Below are 22756 nucleotides of genomic sequence, written 5' to 3'. Positions count from 1 at the left end.
AATACAAATTTATTTGATTTGGTTTGGCTTAAAGGCATTGAGGATGGTCAGAATAAATACATTGATCACTTTCCTCTACACAGATGAGAAGTTGCTACTTTATAAAATCCCCTCAATTCAACAAGAGAGACCTTTATGAATGATAATCCACAGGCCCTTATTGGTGTTACCAAATGTACAGTAACATTACCTTCAGGAATGCCATGTAGGGTGTTTGTCTTTAGGAGACACCACTCATATGACTGATATATCATGTCACCCACCTCTAGGCATGGCCATGTGCCTGGGAAGCCTATCTGTCTGTCAGATCAGAGGGGTGGGAAGCTCAGTCTGTCTGTCCGTCGTTGTATACATGCTATGATACAGTGACAGATCCAATGTGTGTCAGTGTTTACATCCGATGAGGGGAAGACAATATGTGGGTGTTGAGGTTGAGGAGTTGCACGCACAGGTACACACACAAACAAACAGAGGAAGACACTCATATCCTGAGTTACAGAGAGAGGGTGAATCACAGAGATATTAGGGTTGGGAATGACTTCTCTAATGACCTTGTAATGTCATGACAGGTTTTTTTCTGGGTCAAAATTGGGCTTAGGTGGTGGGCGTGGGTGTGGTCGCTGGTGCAGTCGTCAAACACACAGTATTCATACCCCTTGACTTACTTCACATTTTATGTTACAGCCTGAATTGAAATGTATGAAGAAAAACAATTCTCACCCATCTACTCACAATACTCCATAATGACAAAGTGAAAAGATGCTTTTAGAAACATTTTGCAAATGTATTGAAAATGAAATACAGAAATATCTAATTTACATAAGTATTACCACCCCTGAGTCAATACATGTTAAAATCACCTTTGGCAGTGATCACAGCTGTTAGTCTTTCTGGGTAAGTCTATAAGAGCTTTGCTCATCTGGATTGTACAATATTTGCACATTCTTATTTAAAATTTTCTTCAAGCGCTGTCAAGTTAGTTGTTGATCATTGCTAGACAGACATTGTCAAGTCTTGCCATAGATTTTCAAGCCAATTTAAGTCAAAACTGTAACTAGACCACTCAGGAACATTCAATTTTGTCTTGGTAAGCAACTCACGTATATATTTGACCTTGCGTTTCAGGTTATTGTCCTGCTGCAAGGTGAATTTGTCTCCCTCCCAGTGTTTGTTGGAAATCAGACTGAACCAGGTTTTCCTCTAGGATTTTGCGGGTGCTTAGCTCTACTCTATTCCTTTTTAACCCCCAAAAAACTCCCAAGTCCTTGCCAATGACAAGCATATCCATAACATGATGCAGATACCACCATGCTTCAAAATACAGTATGAAGAGTGGTACTCAGTGATGTGTTGTGTTGAATTTGCCCCAAACATTCCACTTTGACATGATGGGGTATTGTATGTAAGCCAGTGACACAAAATCAGGCACTGTACATGTTAGAGGCCCTCCCCCTCCTGTTGGCCCCAGAGACAAAAAAAGCAAATTTCCTGCAATTCTACACACTTTGCCATGTGGCTGAGAGAAATGCTTACAGTATTAAAGTTATTTTCCTGCTATTCTACACATTTTGCTATGGGCTGAGAGAAAAATGTGCAGTTTTAAAGCTAATTTCCTTAAATTCTACACATGACTAAAACATAACAAAATCAATGGGGGCCCCATGCCAGTCTCCCTGACTACATATCTTTATTTTGGTGATTATTGGTTCTCAAGTATAAGCTATACGTCCATCAGCTACATTTACTCTTCAAGGGAAATCTTTAGCATAAAAATGACTCCTATCATTATAAAACCTTCATAAAGTGGTTATAACTGCCATATCTCTTTTTTAATCTAGCAAATGTAACCTTGCCAATCATTCCATCACCGTCGAGGGGGAAGATGATCAGGTGTCTGCTCGTTTGGCTGGAGGGGGTTTGACGCGCCGCAACTGCTGTGTGTTATAAAGAGCCCGGTCTAGATGAACCTGTCCTGTACCACAGTTATGGTTCTGTGTATGTTTGTGTGTATGCAGGACGTTGTCTTTAACGGTAGCACACACATACACACACACTAGACTAAAGATATCTTTCGTCTGATTGGCTGTCTCTCTACAGAGGGAGCCGCTAGTCTTCTGCCCACCCACTGTTTATAGCTCTCCTCTGTCAGAAGTTCAGAACTTCCTTCCTTCCAGTGAGAGTAGTCTATTCATCCAGAGCACCACGACTCACCATGGCAGCTAATGATTACCGAGGCTACCTGAGGAACCACGCCGACATGGAGGGCGCTCAGTCCCGCTACCACCCGTCCCATGGCTCGGAACCCAAATATAGACCGTTTATATTCGTTACTCTGGCTGTTATGGGATTGCTGCAGATTGCATCGAGTGTGGCGATCTTGTTACACTTGACAGGTTATCTCCAAGAGGTAAGAAACACTTTCAAGACGCACAACGGGTGATAACATAACTATGCGACACACTTGCGAGTTGCGACATGTGCACAGGTGCGCGTCAGCATTATATCTTGAACTTGCGGATGGCTACATTAAATTCGACTTTAAAGAAGCAGCCTGACAATAAGGTAAAACAATCTGCAAAAATTGTTGCGCAGTTTTGAAATTGTAATTGACTCACATTAAGTTTAAAATTGAGAGTGAAAAGTGGGCTACATTAAACAGTTGTCTTGTTTGCATTGCATTGGAATAGCCAAACCTATAGCATTTTGCTGTTTCAAGCGCACATGGTTGAATATCATTCAAGCCTGCAGGTTTGCGGATACAGTTTGGGCTCGCAACTTCTTGAGGAACTTGCGGCTGAAGTGCGCGAGCACTTTCCTTTTGAACAATCTCTGCTCTCGAGACCCAGTGGCGGTAATTCTGTGAATTTGTCCCCAATAGTAAAACCAGCTGTCAGCACTCTGAAATAGCACATCTCTCTACTGATGAGATTGTCTGCACAGATTATAAGGAGTTAAGTTATATCAGCAAGACAGTATTTTCCATGTCACAGACCTTATCTAAGCAATCTCCCGTTTTTACAAAGAAACATCTCAATAGTGAGTGTTGCCAAATGGGGATAGTGTAGCCTATATAAAGATATCATTCAAGTAATCTTGTTTGTAAAATACATCTGTTTTTACTTAAGCAGGAATGTTTACTCTGTTATTTACAGTTTTCTGTCGGAAATGAGAATAAACAAATGTTTCTTATAGTGTATGACATAGTTGGGGTAGGTGGTTTTAGAAACCATCCAATAATCTCTACTGAAGATGTTTTCAAATTAAAAACCAAATTCAAACATGCTTTATTGGCATGACATAATTACACATTGGTATTGCCAAAGTAACAAAACACATTATGAATATTTACCAGTTCTATTTTAGCTCCAGGTCTTCTCCAGTCAAGCCATTGAGCCCTCAGCACAGAGAGAGACAGAATAACATGTCAGTGATATTTATGTGCTTCAGTGCCAGTCAGGTAGCTAACCTGTCATGTACCACTATCACCCTGCACAATCAGTCTTGTATAAGACAGCATTAACATTATTTCTGGGTTGTTATTATTGCTTTATGGTGGTTTCTAGAGTTGAATGATAGTCATGTTTCAACAAGCCAAACAACAAGAAAACATTTCAGTTCCATCATGATGCTCCATCAGTCTTCACACGTAGGCCTAATGAAGCCCAGAATGGTGTGTGTGTGTGGAGAGAGACTGCTGCAGAATGATGTCAATGTTGGTTGACCAATCTTTTGGCATAAACACAGTGGTGTGTGTCGAGCTTGTTAACTCCTGGAGAAGAGCCCAAGTAGGAAAGAGAGAGAGAGGGGTGTTGGGTGAGAGAAAGAGAGGGAAAGGGAGGAGAGTGTTGAGAATATATAGCTAGATAGAGAGAGAGAAGGAGAGGAAAGAGAACAGGAGACGGGCAGAAAAAGAGAGGGAGAGAGATGGTAGTAAAAACGTTATACATTTACATATCGGGATATTATTTTTGATGATGTATCGTTTTGACAATATCGCATTTTTATTTTTGTGCTAGTTGGCTATACCTGCACAAAAACTCCAGTATTTTTTGTTCATAGCTTGTTCTCCCATCTTCTTTTTAAATAGGGAGCCAATTTGTTTTCACCAACTGTTATTTCCATGACTGAACAAAACTTGTTTTCTCATGGCTCTCTTGTCTTTCTGCAGCAGACAATATGTGAGTGATATGTTTGGAACATCGAATCGCAATAAAATCACAGTATTGAATCACAATACATTCACGCTTCGAACACACTGACAGCGTCATTGCATTTTGGTACACCCGAATTACATTCATTTCCAATGGAACGCTGTGTTTGCCTTGCAACAATGAGTTGCAGAGGCAGTTGCAGTGCGTTCGGTGTAGTACATACGTTGGATTTATCAAAATGTGTCAAACTGTATGATTAGACAGCTTGACAGAAATGGTAGCAGAAGGTGAATGTTGAATTTTTGTTGCACACATATACAGATGATGCTGCTTACTATTTTGCGCAAAGACACTGTCGGTTGTTTGAAGCGTTAGAATTGTAATACATATCCTATCGGCACCTAAGTATCGTGATAATATCATTATCGTGATGTCCCTGGTTCAGGTGGTAGAGCATGGTGCTTGCAACGCCAGGGTTGTGGGTTTGATTCCCACGGGGGACCAGTACAAAAAAGTATGAACATTTATGCAAGTCGTTCTGGTCCCCCGAGCTTTTTCTAAATGACTTAAATGTAAAAATGAGATATGGCTATTAGAGTTGTATTTGGCACAAGGACCAGATGCACTGCTCCCCCTGTCTGAACATCTTTAGGAGTTACTGTATCTGATGGGGGAGTAGGAGGCAGCACAGCACCGTGCCTCAGGATCTGAGAGACCAGAATGTACAGGACATCTGGTTCTAGATGGGGGTATGGGGATGGGGATGGGTTTGGGTATGGGGAATGGTTGAAGAGGCCTGGTGCAGACCTGAACAGAGAACTGGCACCTCTAACCTAGGGATACACTGCCTGCCAAGCAGTCATTAAAAGTCAGAGTAGGTCTTCCAGGTTTCAGTCAGTGAATTGTGACAAGCTTGAGGCTACCTGTCAACAAACTGTGTCTGTTTTCTTATAAATTAGGGGGATTGTTAGGTAATATGTGTCTTCCTAACGCCCGTGTTTCTGCTTCCAGGTCGATCTCTCCTCTGCAACGCAGCAGCCAATGGAGGTGAGTCGACCCGTCTGATCATAATAACCAACCCTCTCATTGGTCCACATTAGAGGGTTTTTACTGTAATGTTGTCCGGTACTTCCTGGTAAGGTACAAATAATAGGGCTATGTTTGTCATTAAAGCGCAGAGATTGTTGGGTTACAATTTATTTTACAATTTTATATCAGATGTTATTTAGTTACACTATTTGGTATGTAATCAAAAGATAATTGCCCTTTCGAAAGTAAATCAGATTACAGTATTTTATCAGATTACAGTATCTACAGGATGTAAATTACGAAGCTGTTTTCTTTTTGGCTTCATTCACTGATTCTTTGACACGAAACAGCCTTGTCCTGTATGTGAGTTAGCCTATGGCAATCCTATTTGGCCAAACCAGAATATCAATAGCTGGGGGAAACTATTGGGAAACCACCATGGTGTGTATGTTCAGCAATTGTATTTCACCAAGTGAACAAGGTGTTACTATAACAGATTACACCTGGTAAGCATTTCCTCCTCCTATAACTTGCATCCATGAGTGAACAGTATTATCAGCATGGGGTGTACAGTAGGTAAATGGTGAGACATTTATATTATAACCAAAACAAGGTTACCCATTCTCAAATTTGCGCTTAGTCTTGCTGTTCCCATGGTTCTGTTTTTGTGCCTACCACAGCAAATGTACACCCTAAGCCAAAACCAGCTTCAAACCCTAACCCTAGTGTGGTCAGAAGCCTGTAGAGGTCAAGCCATCCTCACAGTCCCTACCCACTGATCAGGGGTCAGACATGTTCATCTCCCAATAAAGCGAGGATTGGGGGGTAGGCCTAGTCAGATTTGCCTGTAGTTTACTGTATTGTACATGCGGCACCAATCAAATGATGTCATGGTTTGGCGGCAGTGATTGCTAAGTGTCCTGCATAACCTTCACTCATTAATGACAATGGCATAACGTACATATGTGTTCAGAGTAATCTTCGCTCATCAGTAACAGTGGCGTAGAACGGTGGTCGCGGCGGAATGCACCATTGTTGAGGTCTGACATGGGTTTTCTGTAAATCCTTTTTGGAACATTCCACCATCTTGCTGGCACAGGTTTCCCCCGGCAACAGCAGAATCTTTTCAGGAATTAAAACAACACAGAAAGAAAGGAATCCGCTCTGCTTTGCTTAGCTGTGTTTAGTTTCCCATAATGTATTTTGAATTTGCCCTTGTTGCCCCAGAGGAGTGCTTAGACAAACCACCCACTCTGCTCTGCTGTCTCTGCTCTGCCTTGGACTGAGGAGGCCTCTGTGTCATCAGGCTGACATCTCAGACTGGGATGGTTCCCATGTTGTAGTCTCAGCCCTGCTCCAGCCTCCAGGCTGCAGAGTGAACCCTGCTCTAGGCTTTATGAGGTGTGAGGCTGAAAGGTTTATTTGGCTCCCTGTGTGTTATCATTGTGTGTGTATGTGTGTGGGTGCGTGCGTTGTGATAGTCTTCCCAGGGACCAGTGTTACTTCGCTGACAAATGAGTGGGTTTGTTAAAGAGCAGGTATTATTAAGAGCTGTCACGTCTCATGTTTGCCTTTGTTAAGTGCTCTTTGATCCAGACATATTAGACCTACAGTGGGCTGGCTGCATTGGACCTGTGGTCAGCGTGATGGCAGGAGGGTCAGAGAGCACAGAACACTCAGAGCTCAATGGGTTGGAACTGATGACTCATGGCTGTAGTCTATTGCACAGTGGACAGTGGACTGAACTGGGTGAAAGGTGATACAATAGAATAATACAGTGCATCACTGGAGTGGATAACTACAGTCCTGTAGTAAACAGTTACTACCCCAGCCTGAGCCTCTGCTCTGTAGATCTCCAGCGAAAGTAATCTTCTCTTCCTGGTAAGGAGGTATGAGGTGGTCGAGTGTCTCACCACAAATCAAAGCTAAATGCCAAATTGTTGGGCCAGGGGGGAGTTAGTTCGTGATTTCTCCATAGCCTTGGCCAGACTTGTTTACCCTGTCTAATTCTAAACCACTTTTCTATAAACATGTTTACACAGCAAATTGTTTTTGGAAGAGAGACTATACTGATCTTGGACTGAACATCGTACAAGTCCGTCAGCTCCTGTTTTGTGAGTAAATATACAAGACTTAATATTAGTGTTATGCAGGTGCACCAATGTTGCTGCAAACCACCGTGATGATCATTCCAGGGCAGTAGTCTGTTTTATTTTAAATGTTCTGTGCCATTCCTATTCACAGGTGTTGTGTGTCCATTTGTGGTTTTCAGGTAATTTAAGAACAATCTTCAACAGTGTTCAAGTCAACACTTCGCTTTTGTTTCTGGTATTTAATTGTATTTATTGGCTCGAGGTAGAGCGGAGATGAGATTTCAGGCATACCAGGGCTGATCAAAATGTGGGAAATTATACTGAAATTATAAAACAAGTTGAAACATCTACAGGATGTCTCTGTTCTGGAAGTAAGTGTCTCTAGCAGACACACAGTAGGTCTTCACACGGAACCTGTTCAGTGAGGCAGGCAGGCAGGCTGTTTACTTGCATAGAGACTGTGTTTTTCTCTATGTGCTGTGTCTTGTCTCCAGTCTATGTACTGTAGCTCTGACTGGGGATACACATGTCATCTCACCACTCCAGCGGTGAATCAAATCAGATTTAGAAGTTGTGCCAGAACTGTGAAAGGAACATCCATCTGAAAGGTGACATTACCCAGCAGCCCTAGGGTCCCAGAACCAGACCACAATTTCTGGTGCTGCTCACAACTCAGAGCTCCGGGCTTAGAGGTTCACTAGGCAGAACTAATGGGAGAAGTGTGTGGGAAACACACACATGCACGCCTGTACACACACAGCATAAGCTATAATTAAAATAGACAATGAAATAAGCATTGGTTGAAATATGTGGCGCTAGCAACTGCTTAGAAAGTATTATGATTGGGCTAATGATAAATCACTTCGAGATAGAGGTTTGCGGTCACTAGAGCCCTCATTCTCAGCTCGAACCTGACAGCCGGCCAGGCCTCAAATTCTGTGAATTGATTCGGACTGGGCTGGGCGGGTTTTGGGCTTGCCGTGCTGTATTAAGAAAATAAAAAACTGTCTGAGCACCTTTTAGCCTACTACAGCTCTCTCTCAGCTGCAGACACTAGCGGTGCCAGGATTCCAATATTGGCTGGGCCAGAGAAATTTGTGGCCATGATTAAACTTATTTTTCTGATGATTTAAATATTTCAATTTAGCGATAGGAATAGGCTGGAGTGCACTCGGGAGAATGATGATCCATGAGACCACGACAGGTAGCGCATCTCAGTATCAGGAGAATCCAATGCATCTGTTAACGCCGATTCAGTGCCTTCAGAAAGTATTGATACACTTATTCCACATTTTGTGTTACAGCCTGAATTTAAAATGTATTAAACTGAGATTTTGTGTCACTGGCCTACCCACAATACCCCATAATTTAAAAGTGAAATTATGTTTTCAGAATTTGTAAAAAATGTATTCAAAATGAAACACTGAAATATCTTTAGTCAATAAGTATTCAACCCGTTTGTTATTGCAATCCTAAATACGTTCAGGAGTAGAAATGTGCTTAAAAAGTCACATAATAAGTTGCATGGACTCACTCTGTGTGCAATAATAGTGTTTAACATGATTTTTTAATGACTACCTCATCTCTGTACCCCACAAATACAATTAAGACCAGGAGGGTTTTCCAATGCCTCGCAAAGAAGGGCACCTATTGGTAGATGGGTAAAAAAGAAAAAAAAAGCAGACATTGAATATCTCTTTGAACATTGTGAAGTTATTAATTACACTTTGGATGGTGTATCAATACACCCAGTCACTACAAAGATACAGGCGCCCTTCCTAACTCAGTTGTCGGCGAGGAAGGAAACCGCTCAGGGATTTCACCATGAGGCCAATGGTGACTTTAAAATAGTTACATTGTTCTTCAAGATGTGTTTAAAACTATCTGGCCTTAATGGCCATGTACTCTTATAATCTCCACCCGGCACAGCCAGAAGAAGACTGACCACCCCTCTGAGCCTGGTTCCTCTCTACGTTTCTTCCTACTGTAGGTTCCTGCCTTTCTAGGGAGTTTTTCCTAGCCACTGTGCTTCTACATCTGCATTGCTTGCTGTTTGGGGTTTTAGGCTGGGTTTCTGTATAGCACTTTGTGGCATCTGCTGATGTAAAAAGGCCTTCATAAATACATTTGATTGAGTCTCATTGATTAATGGCTGTGATGGGAGAAAACTGAGGATGGATCAACAACATTGTAGTTACTCTACATTACTAACCTAAATGACAGAGTCAAAAGAAGGAAGCCTGTACAGAATACAAATATTCCAAAACATGCATCCTGTTTGCAATAAAGCACTGAAATAAAACTGTAAAAAATGTGGCAGAGAAATGAACTTTTATGTCCTGAATAAAAAAGCGTTATGTTTGGGACAAATCCAATACAACACATCACTGAGTACTACTCTTCATATTTTCAAGCATGGTGGTGGCTGCATCATGTTATGGGTATGCTTGTCGTCTGCAAGGACAAGGGAGTTAATAGAGCTAAGCACAGGCACACTCCCAGAGGAAAACCTGGTTCAGTCTGCTTTCCTACAGACAGTGAAAGACAAATTCAATAACCTAAAACATAAGGCCAAATATACACTGGAGTTGCTTACCAAGATGACATTGAATGTTCCTGAGTGGCCTAGTTACAGTTTTGACTTAAATCGGCTTAGAATTGCAAGACCTGAAAATGGCTGTCTAGCAATGATCAACACCAACTTGACAGAGCTTGGTGAATAAAATAATAAATAATGTGCTAATATTGTACAATCCAGATGAGCAAAACTCTTGAGACTTACCCAGAAAGACTCACTGCTGTAATCGCTGCCAAAGGTGTTTCTAACATGTATAGACTCAGGGGGTGTCAATACTTACGTAAATTAGATATTTCTGTATTTCGTTTTCAATACATTTGCCAAAAAATATTTTCACTTTGTCATTATGGGGTATTGTGTGTAGATGGTTGGGCTAAAAATCTATTAAATGCATTTTGTATTCAGGTTGTAACACAACAACATGTGGAATAAGTCAGGGGGTACACCCTAGACTTCCCTGCTAATGTGCCTTGCTGGACCTAGTAAACTATCAAAAGTAGACCCATAACTGATCCAAAGGTTTTCTTCATAAAACATGCATTCAAAACACAGGGCATTTAAACATTTATTTTTGTCAGAACATCTTATTTATTTATTGTTTCATTATTCAAGGCTCCCTTTCTTATTTTATTTCAAAATAAAATGCTTTATTTTATTGAAAGGCATGAATGACTTGTATGCTGTTTAATGACAAACAAATTATTATAATCATTTGTTATATTGAAGTAGGCTGTTACATTAAGGCAGATAAAACAGGATGTACTCTCATAGCTTGATTGTGGATAAATTATATAAGGCTACTACGTGAGTCAAGTGGAAAACAATACACTTGATTTAGGCTACATTATGGCATGCTATATGTTTCTGATCAGTGCTAGATGGGAAAATGAGCTAGCACCTCCATTTGCCCAGCCAGAGATCAATTATCCAAAAATACTGTGGCGTTTACAGGTTTCCCAATCTTATAACTTTACTAGCTTAAATAACAAACGGACAGAGAGGGAAATACGGTTAATGCCAACAGGCATTTGAATGTTACAATGCACGGAGTAACGGGGAACTGCACAAAACAACAAACCTAGCATGAACTAGCAAGCCATAAATCACAGTCCAGCGGGAGGTATCTCCCCAGAGAAATAATCACGAGAGCGAGAAAATGGGTCTCTCCCCACTATTTATATCCCCACAAACCAATGTGCAGCTCCCCCTTCTTCTATTACCATAACAAACCCATCAACAATGAACATGACTGTTGCTGCCAGCCTGGGGCAGGGTCTGCCCACCTTACCTCCTAAGGGTCGCTAAAATACAGACAGAGATTCACTGAAAAAAATCACATTGATTGATTATCAGACAAGTCACAGGCTTTTGGTCGGGAGTCGGACAGGGTACTACACGAGTAAGGAGCAAATTCCACTTGTTAAGCTACATAACATGCTATACTTTTTGGGGGGTCAGCTAATATATGAGCAAACTAAAAAACTTAGCTAACGTTAACATTTTCCCAGCCTAATTGTTACCAAATATCCAAATGGAGATTCAGTGAAAACAAAAATCTGACATTGATTGATTAATCAAGACGAGTTCCCTACTCTTGTCTCAAAGCAGCGAGTTGGCGCTGTCCCAATTAAGTCGGTGCTGAAATGTGTATTTGTAATTATTAAGGATCCCTATTAGCTGCTGCCAAGGCACCAGCTACTCTTCCTGGGGTCCAACAACATTAAGGCAGTTAAATATAATTTAAAACATTACATGACATTACATTTCATAACACTTTACCCAATACATTTAGTGTGTTCCTTCAGGCCACTACTCCACTATCATATATTTACCATACAACATCCATGTGTACATGTGTGGAGAGTGCATGTCTTATCACGTGTATGTGTGTCTGTGCCTGTGTGTCTCTTCACAGTTCCCGCTGTTCCATAAGTTGTATTTTTATCTGGTTTTTAAATTTGATTCCAATGTTACCTGATGTGGAATAGAGTTCCATGGTCATGGCTCTATGTAGTACTGTACTGTACTGTACTGTTCCTTGTTGATAGTGTTAAAAAGGAAGAGCAGCACTTTATTATGGACAGACTTCTCCCCATCTTAGCTACTGTTGTATCAACATGTTTTGACCATGACAATTTACAATCCAGGTTTACTCCAAGCAGTTTAGTCACCTCAACTTGCTCAAGTTCCACATTATTTATTACAATATTTAGTTGAGGTTTAGGGTTTAGTGAATGATTTGTCCCAAATACAATGCTTTTAGGTTTTGAAATATTTAGTACTAACTTATTCCTTGCCACCCATTCTGAAACTAACTGCAGCTCTTTATTGTAGTGTTGCAGTGATTTCACTTGCTGTAGTAGCTGACGTGTATAGTGTTGAGCTATCCGCAAACATAGACACACTGGCTTTACTCAGGCCAGTGGCATGTCATTAGTAAATATTCAATAAAGTAAGGGGCCTAGACAGCTGTCCTGGGGAATTCCTGAATCTACCTGTATTATGTTAGAGAGGCTTCCATTACTCTCTGTGTTCTGTTAGACAGGTAACTCTATCCACAATATAGCAGGGGATATAAAGCCATAACACAAGTTTTTCCATCAGCAGACTATGATCAATAATGTATATAGCCACACTGAAGTCTAACAAAACAGCTCCCACAATATTTTTATCATAAATTTATCTCAGCCAATCATCAGTCATTTGTGTAAGTGCCATGCTTGTTGAATGTCCTTTCCTATAAGTTATTTGAAAGTCTGTTGTCAATTTGTTTACAGTAAAATAGCATTGTATCTGGTCAAACACAATTTTTTCCAAAGGTTTACTAAGGGTTGGTAACAGGCTGATTGGTTGGCTATTTGAGCCAGTAAAGGGAGCTTTACTATTCTTGGGTAGCGGAATTACCTTTGCTTCCCTCCAGGCCTGAGGGAACACACTTTCTAGTAGGCTTAGATTGAAGATATGGCAAATAGGAGTGGTAATAATGATCATCTAGGTCAGGATTTCCCAAACTCTATTTCTTTTAAATTAGTATAGGCTAATTGTTGGATATGACTTTGGGAGTTTCAGTATGAGCAAGAATTTGATACATTCATTCAATTGCATTAGCCTACTTTATTCCAAAATTCTCATCATTCAGTTCATTTAAGGTGAGTTTTCCTCTCAAAATGTTGGATTATTGTGTGCTTATTGACATTTACTACATTGATTGATAGGACTAGGAAAATAAGCATTTTACTGCACCCGCCATAACACCTGCTAAACTTTGTAATCAACCAATACAATTGTATTTTATTGATGGCTGTTTTCTCATCTCCTCACTCCTCTGCCGCCTTCTCACAGTTCCACTCTGCTCTGACATGCATTGTAGCGTCCCGTTGATGACCCTTTCCATTTCCGCAGGACGTGCAGACGGAAACCATCATGTTCGATGCCCTGAAGGACCCGAGGAAAGGCAGACAGCGCTGCAAGAACCAGGGGAGGGAGGGGCTTCCATCAGCTCATCTACCAATCAGAGCAACTATAGACTATGTGAAGAGTAAGTCCATAGCCACAGCTTACAGCTAGAACTAGCCTACTGCAACCATTACTAGTATACAGTACAATGGTGAAAATATAATTCTGACAACCTCTATCTGTTTGACAGATTTGACTAATAACATAATCATTGACGTTTTGACTGACTTATTGATTGACTGATTGTATTACTGATTAGTTGATCAACTGACTGATTGACTCATTAATTTATTGATTGGCTGTTGTATTTGTATTGTTCCAGAAGGGGAGCTGAGAGCAGCTATGATCCATTGGGACGAGGCGCAGGGCCACCTGAAGAAGATGCGTTACCATGACGGCCGTCTCCTGGTGGATGAGCCAGGCCTGTACTCCGTCTACGCCAAGACCTGTTTCCGCTACTACGACCTGGGACCTGAGACAGAGCCTGGCGATGCCACGCCCCAGGCCGTGGACGTGAACAACGCCCAGCTCATCCAGTACATCTCGCACGAGAAACACACGTCCCTGCCCAGCAAGTCTGTGGTGCTGATGAAGACAGGCAGCACCATGCGCTGGAATAACTCCCAGTATAACATGTACTGTGCCCAGCAGGGCAGGGGGGTGATGCTACAGCAAGGGGATGGACTGTTTGTTAATGTGTCCAATGCCTGGATGCTGGATCCTGAACCAGAGGGGACGTACTTTGGGGCGATCAAGATAGGGAACTGAAACCGCGTACAGAGGAGGAGGAGGATGTGCTACTGAACGTTCTATAGACGTAACTGCCAAAGAACCACTGAGAGAGAGACAGAGCACTTGTTGTATGTAACATTACTGAATTTGTATTTGATGTGTTTTAGTTTTTATTGAAAGGAATGGGCTATGTTGCTCTTCACCAGATAGAGAATTAGGATATGCAGTAATTTAAGTGAGGTGATATGGATACCTTCGTTCACTCACTAGGCCTCAACAAAACCCATATGCCGTTCACACAGACTTACCCTGTTCCTTAAGGTCCAAAACTGCACAGGATGCTTTAAACATTTTATAAAGTTGATAGTTATCAACCATTTTAGATTGTTGATGTTTCTCATTCCAGGGAGCACTTTTGAAAAATGTTGTTACGATGTGTTTTTAAAGTATAGCAGTGTGGATCCTATCTTCTGTTTATCAGCCGACACAAAGTCATTCCTCATCGCTAGTCTGGCCCCTCATAGTTTACAAAACATTGTCATCGTCCTGAACAGAAGCACAGCTGGGGTATTTTGTTTATAACTGAGGAGAGTTTCCACCAGTGAACTCTTTGGTACACTCTTAGAAAAAAGGGTTCCAAAAGGGTTCTTCGTCTGTCCCCATAGGAGAACACTTTTTGGTTCCAGGTAAGGGTTCTATATGGAACTCAAAAAGGTTCTACCTGAAACCAACAGGGTTCTACCTTGAATCAAAAAGGGTTCTTCAAAGGGTTCTCCAATGGGGACAGCCAAAGAACACTTTTAGGTTCTAGATAGCACCTTATATTTTTGGAGAGAAAACATTTCTCCCCAATTTCGTGACATCCAATTGGTAGTTACGATCTTTTCTCATCGCTGCAACTCCCCAACGGGCTCGGAAGAGGTAAAGATCGAGTCATACATCCTCTGAAACATGACCCGTCAAGCCGTGCTTTTTCTTAACACCTGCTTGCTTAACCCAGAAGCCAGCTGCACCAATGTGTTGGAGTAAACACTGTTCAACTGACGACAGAAGTCAGCTTGCAGGCGCCCGACCTGCCACAAAGAGTCACTAGAGCGAAATGAGCGAAGGAAAGCCCCCCGGCCAAACCCTCCCCTAACCCGGACGATGCTGGGCTAATTGTCCGTTGCCCTATGGGACTCCCGGTCATGGCCGGCTGTGACACAGCCTGGGATCGAACTCCAGGCTGTAGTGACGCCTCAGCACTGCGATGCAGTGCCTTAGACCACAGCAGCACCTTTTTTCTTCTAAGAGTGTACCATAAGTGTAGTGTAGCCATTAGCCAATGATGCTCCTCTGTCTCTCTTGGGTAAGGATGAACTCAAGTTTAGAGGTTGAGGAGGAGGTTATTCAGTAGTTAACACAGTATTACTGCCCATTCAGGCCCAGGCAACATTTAACATTACATAGACATTATTTAAGGGAATAACAACAGCTGTGTAAGAACAATGATAAATACTGTATCAATCACTATTGATTTTTGTTTTCCAAGGAAATACAGAAAAGTGAGTATAGAAGTACTCCATAACTGCATGTACTTAGTTTAACCAGGAGAGACCTGCTGCAATCATCCCATTAACTGAGGGGAACATGGTTGTGGTTCGGGTCAAGTCTTTTTTCTTATTTTGATTCGTTTTCCCCCAAATTACACAGTATTGAACTCTTTTGTCCAGTTTTTGGTGGTTTATACAAGTAATGATTATCAAAACACACAAACAACTTATGTAAAGATGCATACTGAAGATAGCTGGCCTGTCTTACCATAGGGGAGGAGAGCAGAGATTCCTGTCTTTATGAAACTAGCGGATCCAAATTGACTTTGGTCCACCTTTTAACTTATAGTTCCTTTTTTAATTTGACTCTTTGAGGTAAATGAGAATATGCACTAAATGTATTTATTTATTAGCTATAACAATGCAGATAGGGACCATTGCTTAAATGACCTGTCTGCTGTAAAATTTTGTTTATTTGATGTCTGTATTACAGTAGGAAGTACTTCGTTTATTAGTAGATGCGCTTTTATTGTCCAAACACAGGGGCTCAATGTTAAATTCTGTATTTGTATTTTTTTATTGTGACAATTCTGTGTGCACTTGCCTAGCCGAAGCAGAATATACTGTCCATCATAAGACCGTAGCAAACTTAAGTTTAAATCTTGTACATTCTTTTTTTTTATTTGATGTTTATTTATGTCAATTTAACTAATAAAATCATTACTTTTATATATAGGTTTGATGTTTGTTAAACATTTTTTTATCATGAATGCATAACGCATACTATGAATTGTGGATAATGTGTCACATCATCCTTTACAGACTTGAACAGAACGTTTTTAAAATTTGTTAACCAAACCAAAGCTCCAGCACCAGCTCCAGCACCACGTCTTTACCCTACAGCTATTGTCATGTGGTTAGCGCTGAGCAATTAACCGAAATGCCGGTTATTTTTCAGTTTTAATCAGATAATTGACTGACTGTTCAAATATTGGAATTCCATTTTGTTCTGTTTTTTTCCCTGTGAGCTCTATTGACCAGGCACATTTAGCTGCAGTTTCTCTAGAGATAAATCAGATCATGCCCGAACTGTGCAGTGTAGTAGGGATTAGTAGTAGGTAGGGCTGGGCGATATGGCAAATAAATTATCACGATATCTATATATTTTTTCATTCGATAACGATAATTATCACGATATTAATCAAATAATGTTTAAAAGGTGCATATCTGCTTCTGACTCAAGAATGCCTAATGCCTGAACAAACCACTAGGCAGGTAGTGGTTAGAGCGTTGTGCCAGTAACCAGCAGGTAGCCTAGTGGTTAGAGCGTTGTGCCAGTAACCAGCAGGTAGTCTAGTGGTTAGAGCGTTGGGCCAGTAACCAGCAGGTAGCCTAGTGGTTAGAGTGTTGGGCCAGTAACCAGCAGGTAGCCTAGTGGTTAGAGCATTGGGCCAGTAACCAGCAGGTAGCCTAGTGGTTAGAGCGTTGGGCCAGTAACCAGCAGGTAGCCTAGTGGTTAGAGCGTTGGGCCAGTAACCAGCAGGTAGCCTAGTGGTTACAGCGTTGGGCCAGTAACCAGCAGGTAGCCTAGTGGTTAGAGCGTTGTGCCAGTAACCAGCAGGTAGCCTAGTGGTTAGAGCGTTGTGCCAGTAACCACCAGGTAGCCTAGTGGTTAGAGTGTTGTGCCAGTAACCAGCAGGTAGCCTAGTGGTTAGAGCGTTGTGCCAGTAACCAGCAGGTAGCCTAGTGGTTAGAGCGTTGGGCCAGTAACCAGCAGGTAGCCTAGTGGTTAGAGCGTTGTGCCAGTAACCAGCAGGTAGCCTAGTGGTTAGAGCGTTGGGCCAGTAACCAGCAGGTAGCCTAGTGGTTACAGCGTTGGGCCAGTAACCAGCAGGTAGCCTACTGGTTAGAGCGTTGGGCCAGTAACCAGCAGGTAGCCTAGTGGTTAGAGCGTTGGGCCAGTAACCAGCAGGTAGCCTAGTGGTTAGAGCGTTGGGCCAGTAACCAGCAGGTAGCCTAGTGGTTAGAGCGTTGGGCCAGTAACCAGCAGGTAGCCTAGTGGTTAGAGCGTTGTGCCAGTAACCAGCAGGTAGCCTAGTGGTTAGAGCGTTGGGCCAGTAACCAGCAGGTAGTCTAGTGGTTAGAGCGTTGGGCCAGTAACCAGCAGGTAGCCTAGTGGTTAGAGCGTTGTGCCAGTAACCAGCAGGTAGCCTAGTGGTTAGAGCGTTGGGCCAGTAACCAGCAGGTAGCCTAGTGGTTAGAGCGTTGGGCCAGTAACCAGCAGGTAGCCTAGTGGTTAGAGCGTTGGGCCAGTAACCAGCAGGTAGCCTAGTGGTTAGAGCGTTGGGCCAGTAAACAGCAGGTAGCCTAGTGGTTAGAGCGTTGGGCCAGTAACCAGCAGATAGCCTAGTGGTTAGAGCATTGGGCCAGTAACCAGCAGGTAGCCTAGTGGTTAGAGCGTTGGGCCAGTAACCAGCAGGTAGCCTAGTGGTTAGAGCGTTGGGCCAGTAACCAGCAGGTAGCCTAGTGGTTACAGCGTTGGGCCAGTAACCAGCAGGTAGCCTAGTGGTTAGAGCGTTGTGCCAGTAACCAGCAGGTAGCCTAGTGGTTAGAGCGTTGTGCCAGTAACCACCAGGTAGCCTAGTGGTTAGAGCGTTGTGCCAGTAACCAGCAGGTAGCCTAGTGGTTACAGCGTTGGGCCAGTAACCAGCAGGTAGCCTAGTGGTTAGAGCGTTGTGCCAGTAACCAGCAGGTAGCCTAGTGGTTAGAGCGTTGGGCCAGTAACCAGCAGGTAGCCTAGTGGTTAGAGCGTTGGGCCAGTAACCAGCAGGTAGCCTACTGGTTAGAGCGTTGGGCCAGTAACCAGCAGGTAGCCTAGTGGTTAGAGCGTTGGGCCAGTAACCAGCAGGTAGCCTAGTGGTTAGAGCGTTGGGCCAGTAACCAGCAGGTAGCCTAGTGGTTAGAGCGTTGGGCCAGTAACCAGCAGGTAGCCTAGTGGTTAGAGCGTTGTGCCAGTAACCAGCAGGTAGCCTAGTGGTTAGAGCGTTGGGCCAGTAACCAGCAGGTAGCCTAGTGGTTAGAGCATTGTGCCAGTAACCAGCAGGTAGCCTAGTGGTTAGAGCGTTGTGCCAGTAACCAGCAGGTAGCCTAGTGGTTACAGCGTTGGGCCAGTAACCAGCAGGTAGCCTATTGGTTAGAGCGTTGTGCCAGTAACCAGCAGGTAGCCTAGTGGTTAGAGCGTTGGGCCAGTAACCAGCAGGTAGCCTAGTGGTTACAGCGTTGTGCCAGTAACCAGCAGGTAGCCTAGTGGTTACAGCGTTGGGCCAGTAACCAGCAGGTAGCCTAGTGGTTAGAGCGTTGGGCCAGTAACCAGCAGGTAGCCTAGTGGTTAGAGCGTTGTGCCAGTAACCAGCAGGTAGCCTAGTGGTTAGAGCATTGGGCCAGTAACCAGCAGGTAGCCTAGTGGTTAGAGCGTTGTGCCACTAAACAGCAGGTAGCCTAGTGGTTAGAGCGTTGGGCCAGTAACCAGCAGGTAGCCTAGTGGTTAGAGAGTTGGGCCAGTAACCAGCAGGTAGCCTAGTGGTTACAGCGTTGGGCCAGTAACCAGCAGGTAGCCTAGTGGTTAGAGCGTTGTGCCAGTAACCAGCAGGTAGCCTAGTGGTTAGAGCGTTGTGCCAGTAACCACCAGGTAGCCTAGTGGTTAGAGCGTTGTGCCAGTAACCAGCAGGTAGCCTAGTGGTTAGAGCGTTGTGCCAGTAACCAGCAGGTAGCCTAGTGGTTAGAGCGTTGGGCCAGTAACCAGCAGGTAGCCTAGTGGTTAGAGCGTTGTGCCAGTAACCAGCAGGTAGCCTAGTGGTTAGAGCGTTGGGCCAGTAACCAGCAGGTAGCCTAGTGGTTAGAGCGTTGTGCCAGTAACCAGCAGGTAGCCTAGTGGTTACAGCGTTGGGCCAGTAACCAGCAGGTAGCCTAGTGGTTAGAGCGTTGGGCCAGTAACCAGCAGGTAGCCTAGTGGTTAGAGCGTTGGGCCAGTAACCAGCAGGTAGCCTAGTGGTTAGAGCGTTGTGCCAGTAACCAGCAGGTAGCCTAGTGGTTAGAGCGTTGGGCCAGTAACCAGCAGATAGCCTAGTGGTTAGAGCATTGGGCCAGTAACCAGCAGGTAGCCTAGTGGTTAGAGCGTTGGGCCAGTAACCAGCAGGTAGCCTAGTGGTTAGAGCGTTGGGCCAGTAACCAGCAGGTAGCCTAGTGGTTACAGCGTTGGGCCAGTAACCAGCAGGTAGCCTAGTGGTTAGAGCGTTGTGCCAGTAACCAGCAGGTAGCCTAGTGGTTAGAGCGTTGTGCCAGTAACCACCAGGTAGCCTAGTGGTTAGAGCGTTGTGCCAGTAACCAGCAGGTAGCCTAGTGGTTAGAGCGTTGTGCCAGTAACCAGCAGGTAGCCTAGTGGTTACAGCGTTGGGCCAGTAACCAGCAGGTAGCCTAGTGGTTAGAGCGTTGTGCCAGTAACCAGCAGGTAGCCTAGTGGTTAGAGCGTTGGGCCAGTAACCAGCAGGTAGCCTAGTGGTTAGAGCGTTGGGCCAGTAACCAGCAGGTAGCCTACTGGTTAGAGCGTTGGGCCAGTAACCAGCAGGTAGCCTAGTGGTTAGAGCGTTGGGCCAGTAACCAGCAGGTAGCCTAGTGGTTAGAGCGTTGGGCCAGTAACCAGCAGGTAGCCTAGTGGTTAGAGCGTTGGGCCAGTAACCAGCAGGTAGCCTAGTGGTTAGAGCGTTGTGCCAGTAACCAGCAGGTAGCCTAGTGGTTAGAGCGTTGGGCCAGTAACCAGCAGGTAGCCTAGTGGTTAGAGCATTGTGCCAGTAACCAGCAGGTAGCCTAGTGGTTAGAGCGTTGTGCCAGTAACCAGCAGGTAGCCTAGTGGTTACAGCGTTGGGCCAGTAACCAGCAGGTAGCCTATTGGTTAGAGCGTTGTGCCAGTAACCAGCAGGTAGCCTAGTGGTTAGAGCGTTGGGCCAGTAACCAGCAGGTAGCCTAGTGGTTACAGCGTTGTGCCAGTAACCAGCAGGTAGCCTAGTGGTTACAGCGTTGGGCCAGTAACCAGCAGGTAGCCTAGTGGTTAGAGCGTTGGGCCAGTAACCAGCAGGTAGCCTAGTGGTTAGAGCGTTGTGCCAGTAACCAGCAGGTAGCCTAGTGGTTAGAGCATTGGGCCAGTAACCAGCAGGTAGCCTAGTGGTTAGAGCGTTGTGCCACTAAACAGCAGGTAGCCTAGTGGTTAGAGCGTTGGGCCAGTAACCAGCAGGTAGCCTAGTGGTTAGAGAGTTGGGCCAGTAACCAGCAGGTAGCCTAGTGGTTACAGCGTTGGGCCAGTAACCAGCAGGTAGCCTAGTGGTTAGAGCGTTGTGCCAGTAACCAGCAGGTAGCCTAGTGGTTAGAGCGTTGTGCCAGTAACCACCAGGTAGCCTAGTGGTTAGAGCGTTGTGCCAGTAACCAGCAGGTAGCCTAGTGGTTAGAGCGTTGTGCCAGTAACCAGCAGGTAGCCTAGTGGTTAGAGCGTTGGGCCAGTAACCAGCAGGTAGCCTAGTGGTTAGAGCGTTGTGCCAGTAACCAGCAGGTAGCCTAGTGGTTAGAGCGTTGGGCCAGTAACCAGCAGGTAGCCTAGTGGTTAGAGCGTTGGGCCAGTAACCAGCAGGTAGCCTAGTGGTTACAGCGTTGGGCCAGTAACCAGCAGGTAGCCTAGTGGTTAGAGCGTTGGGCCAGTAACCAGCAGGTAGCCTAGTGGTTAGAGCGTTGGGCCAGTAACCAGCAGGTAGCCTAGTGGTTAGAGCGTTGTGCCAGTAACCAGCAGGTAGCCTAGTGGTTAGAGCGTTGGGCCAGTAACCAGCAGGTAGCCTAGTGGTTAGAGCATTGTGCCAGTAACCAGCAGGTAGCCTAGTGGTTAGAGCGTTGTGCCAGTAACCAGCAGGTAGCCTAGTGGTTACAGCGTTGGGCCAGTAACCAGCAGGTAGCCTATTGGTTAGAGCGTTGTGCCAGTAACCAGCAGGTAGCCTAGTGGTTAGAGCGTTGGGCCAGTAACCAGCAGGTAGCCTAGTGGTTACAGCGTTGTGCCAGTAACCAGCAGGTAGCCTAGTGGTTACAGCGTTGGGCCAGTAACCAGCAGGTAGCCTAGTGGTTACAGCGTTGGGCCAGTAACCAGCAGGTAGCCTAGTGGTTAGAGCGTTGTGCCAGTAACCAGCAGGTAGCCTAGTGGTTAGAGCGTTGTGCCAGTAACCAGCAGGTAGCCTAGTGGTTAGAGCGTTGTGCCAGTAACCAGCAGGTAGCCTAGTGGTTAGAGCGTTGGGCCAGTAACCAGCAGGTAGCCTAGTGGTTAGAGCGTTGTGCCAGTAACCAGCAGGTAGCCTAGTGGTTAGAGCGTTGTGCCAGTAACCAGCAGGTAGCCTAGTGGTTAGAGCGTTGTGCCAGTAACCAGCAGGTAGCCTAGTGGTTAGAGCGTTGTGCCAGTAACCAGCAGGTAGCCTAGTGGTTAGAGCGTTGTGCCAGTAACCAGCAGGTAGCCTAGTGGTTACAGCGTTGGGCCAGTAACCAGCAGGTAGCCTATTGGTTAGAGCGTTGTGCCAGTAACCAGCAGGTAGCCTAGTGGTTAGAGCGTTGGGCCAGTAACCAGCAGGTAGCCTAGTGGTTACAGCGTTGTGCCAGTAACCAGCAGGTAGCCTAGTGGTTACAGCGTTGGGCCAGTAACCAGCAGGTAGCCTAGTGGTTAGAGCGTTGGGCCAGTAACCAGCAGGTAGCCTAGTGGTTAGAGCGTTGTGCCAGTAACCAGCAGGTAGCCTAGTGGTTAGAGCATTGGGCCAGTAACCAGCAGGTAGTCTAGTGGTTAGAGCGTTGTGCCAGTAAACAGCAGGTAGCCTAGTGGTTAGAGCGTTGGGCCAGTAACCAGCAGGTAGCCTAGTGGTTAGAGCGTTGGGCCAGTAACCAGCAGGTAGCCTAGTGGTTAGAGCGTTGTGCCAGTAACCAGCAGGTAGCCTAGTGGTTACAGCGTTGGGCCAGTAACCAGCACGTAGCCTAGTGGTTAGAGCGTTGTGCCAGTAACCAGCAGGTAGCCTAGTGGTTAGAGCATTGTGCCAGTAACCAGCAGGTAGCCTAGTGGTTAGAGCGTTGTGCCAGTAACCAGCAGGTAGCCTAGTGGTTACAGCGTTGGGC

The 22756-nt window shown here is 44.6% G+C and overlaps 1 protein-coding gene across 1 annotated transcript; it reads left to right on the top strand.

The window, feature by feature from the left end:
* The first annotated feature begins 2181 nt into the window (after positions 1-2181).
* Positions 2182-14719, top strand: LOC120063778 (tumor necrosis factor ligand superfamily member 11-like). Its single transcript, XM_039014073.1, has 4 exons — positions 2182-2407; positions 5163-5198; positions 13254-13389; positions 13630-14719. Exons 1-4 carry the CDS (start codon positions 2213-2215, stop codon positions 14073-14075), a joined length of 813 nt encoding a protein of 270 aa, XP_038870001.1. The 5' UTR covers positions 2182-2212; the 3' UTR covers positions 14076-14719.
* Positions 14720-22756: the final 8037 nt, after the last annotated feature.

This window comes from Salvelinus namaycush, chromosome 19 (genome assembly GCF_016432855.1).
Source record: "Salvelinus namaycush isolate Seneca chromosome 19, SaNama_1.0, whole genome shotgun sequence".
NCBI classification, from domain to species: domain Eukaryota; kingdom Metazoa; phylum Chordata; class Actinopteri; order Salmoniformes; family Salmonidae; genus Salvelinus; species Salvelinus namaycush.
The sequence above is the reverse complement of the archived record's forward strand: the minus strand, read 5'-3'. Positions and strand labels throughout refer to the sequence as shown.

What these genes read in the sequence shown, in the direction of transcription:
- LOC120063778 (XM_039014073.1), top strand. Translation starts at nt 2,213, where the DNA reads ATGGCAGCTAATGATTACCGAGGCTACCTGAGGAACCACGCCGACATG. An exon ending in TGACAGGTTATCTCCAAGAG is followed by an intron (nt 2,408 to 5,162) that starts GTAAGAAACACT and finishes TTCTGCTTCCAG; the next exon opens with GTCGATCTCTCCTCTGCAAC. An exon ending in CAACGCAGCAGCCAATGGAG is followed by an intron (nt 5,199 to 13,253) that starts GTGAGTCGACCC and finishes CCATTTCCGCAG; the next exon opens with GACGTGCAGACGGAAACCAT.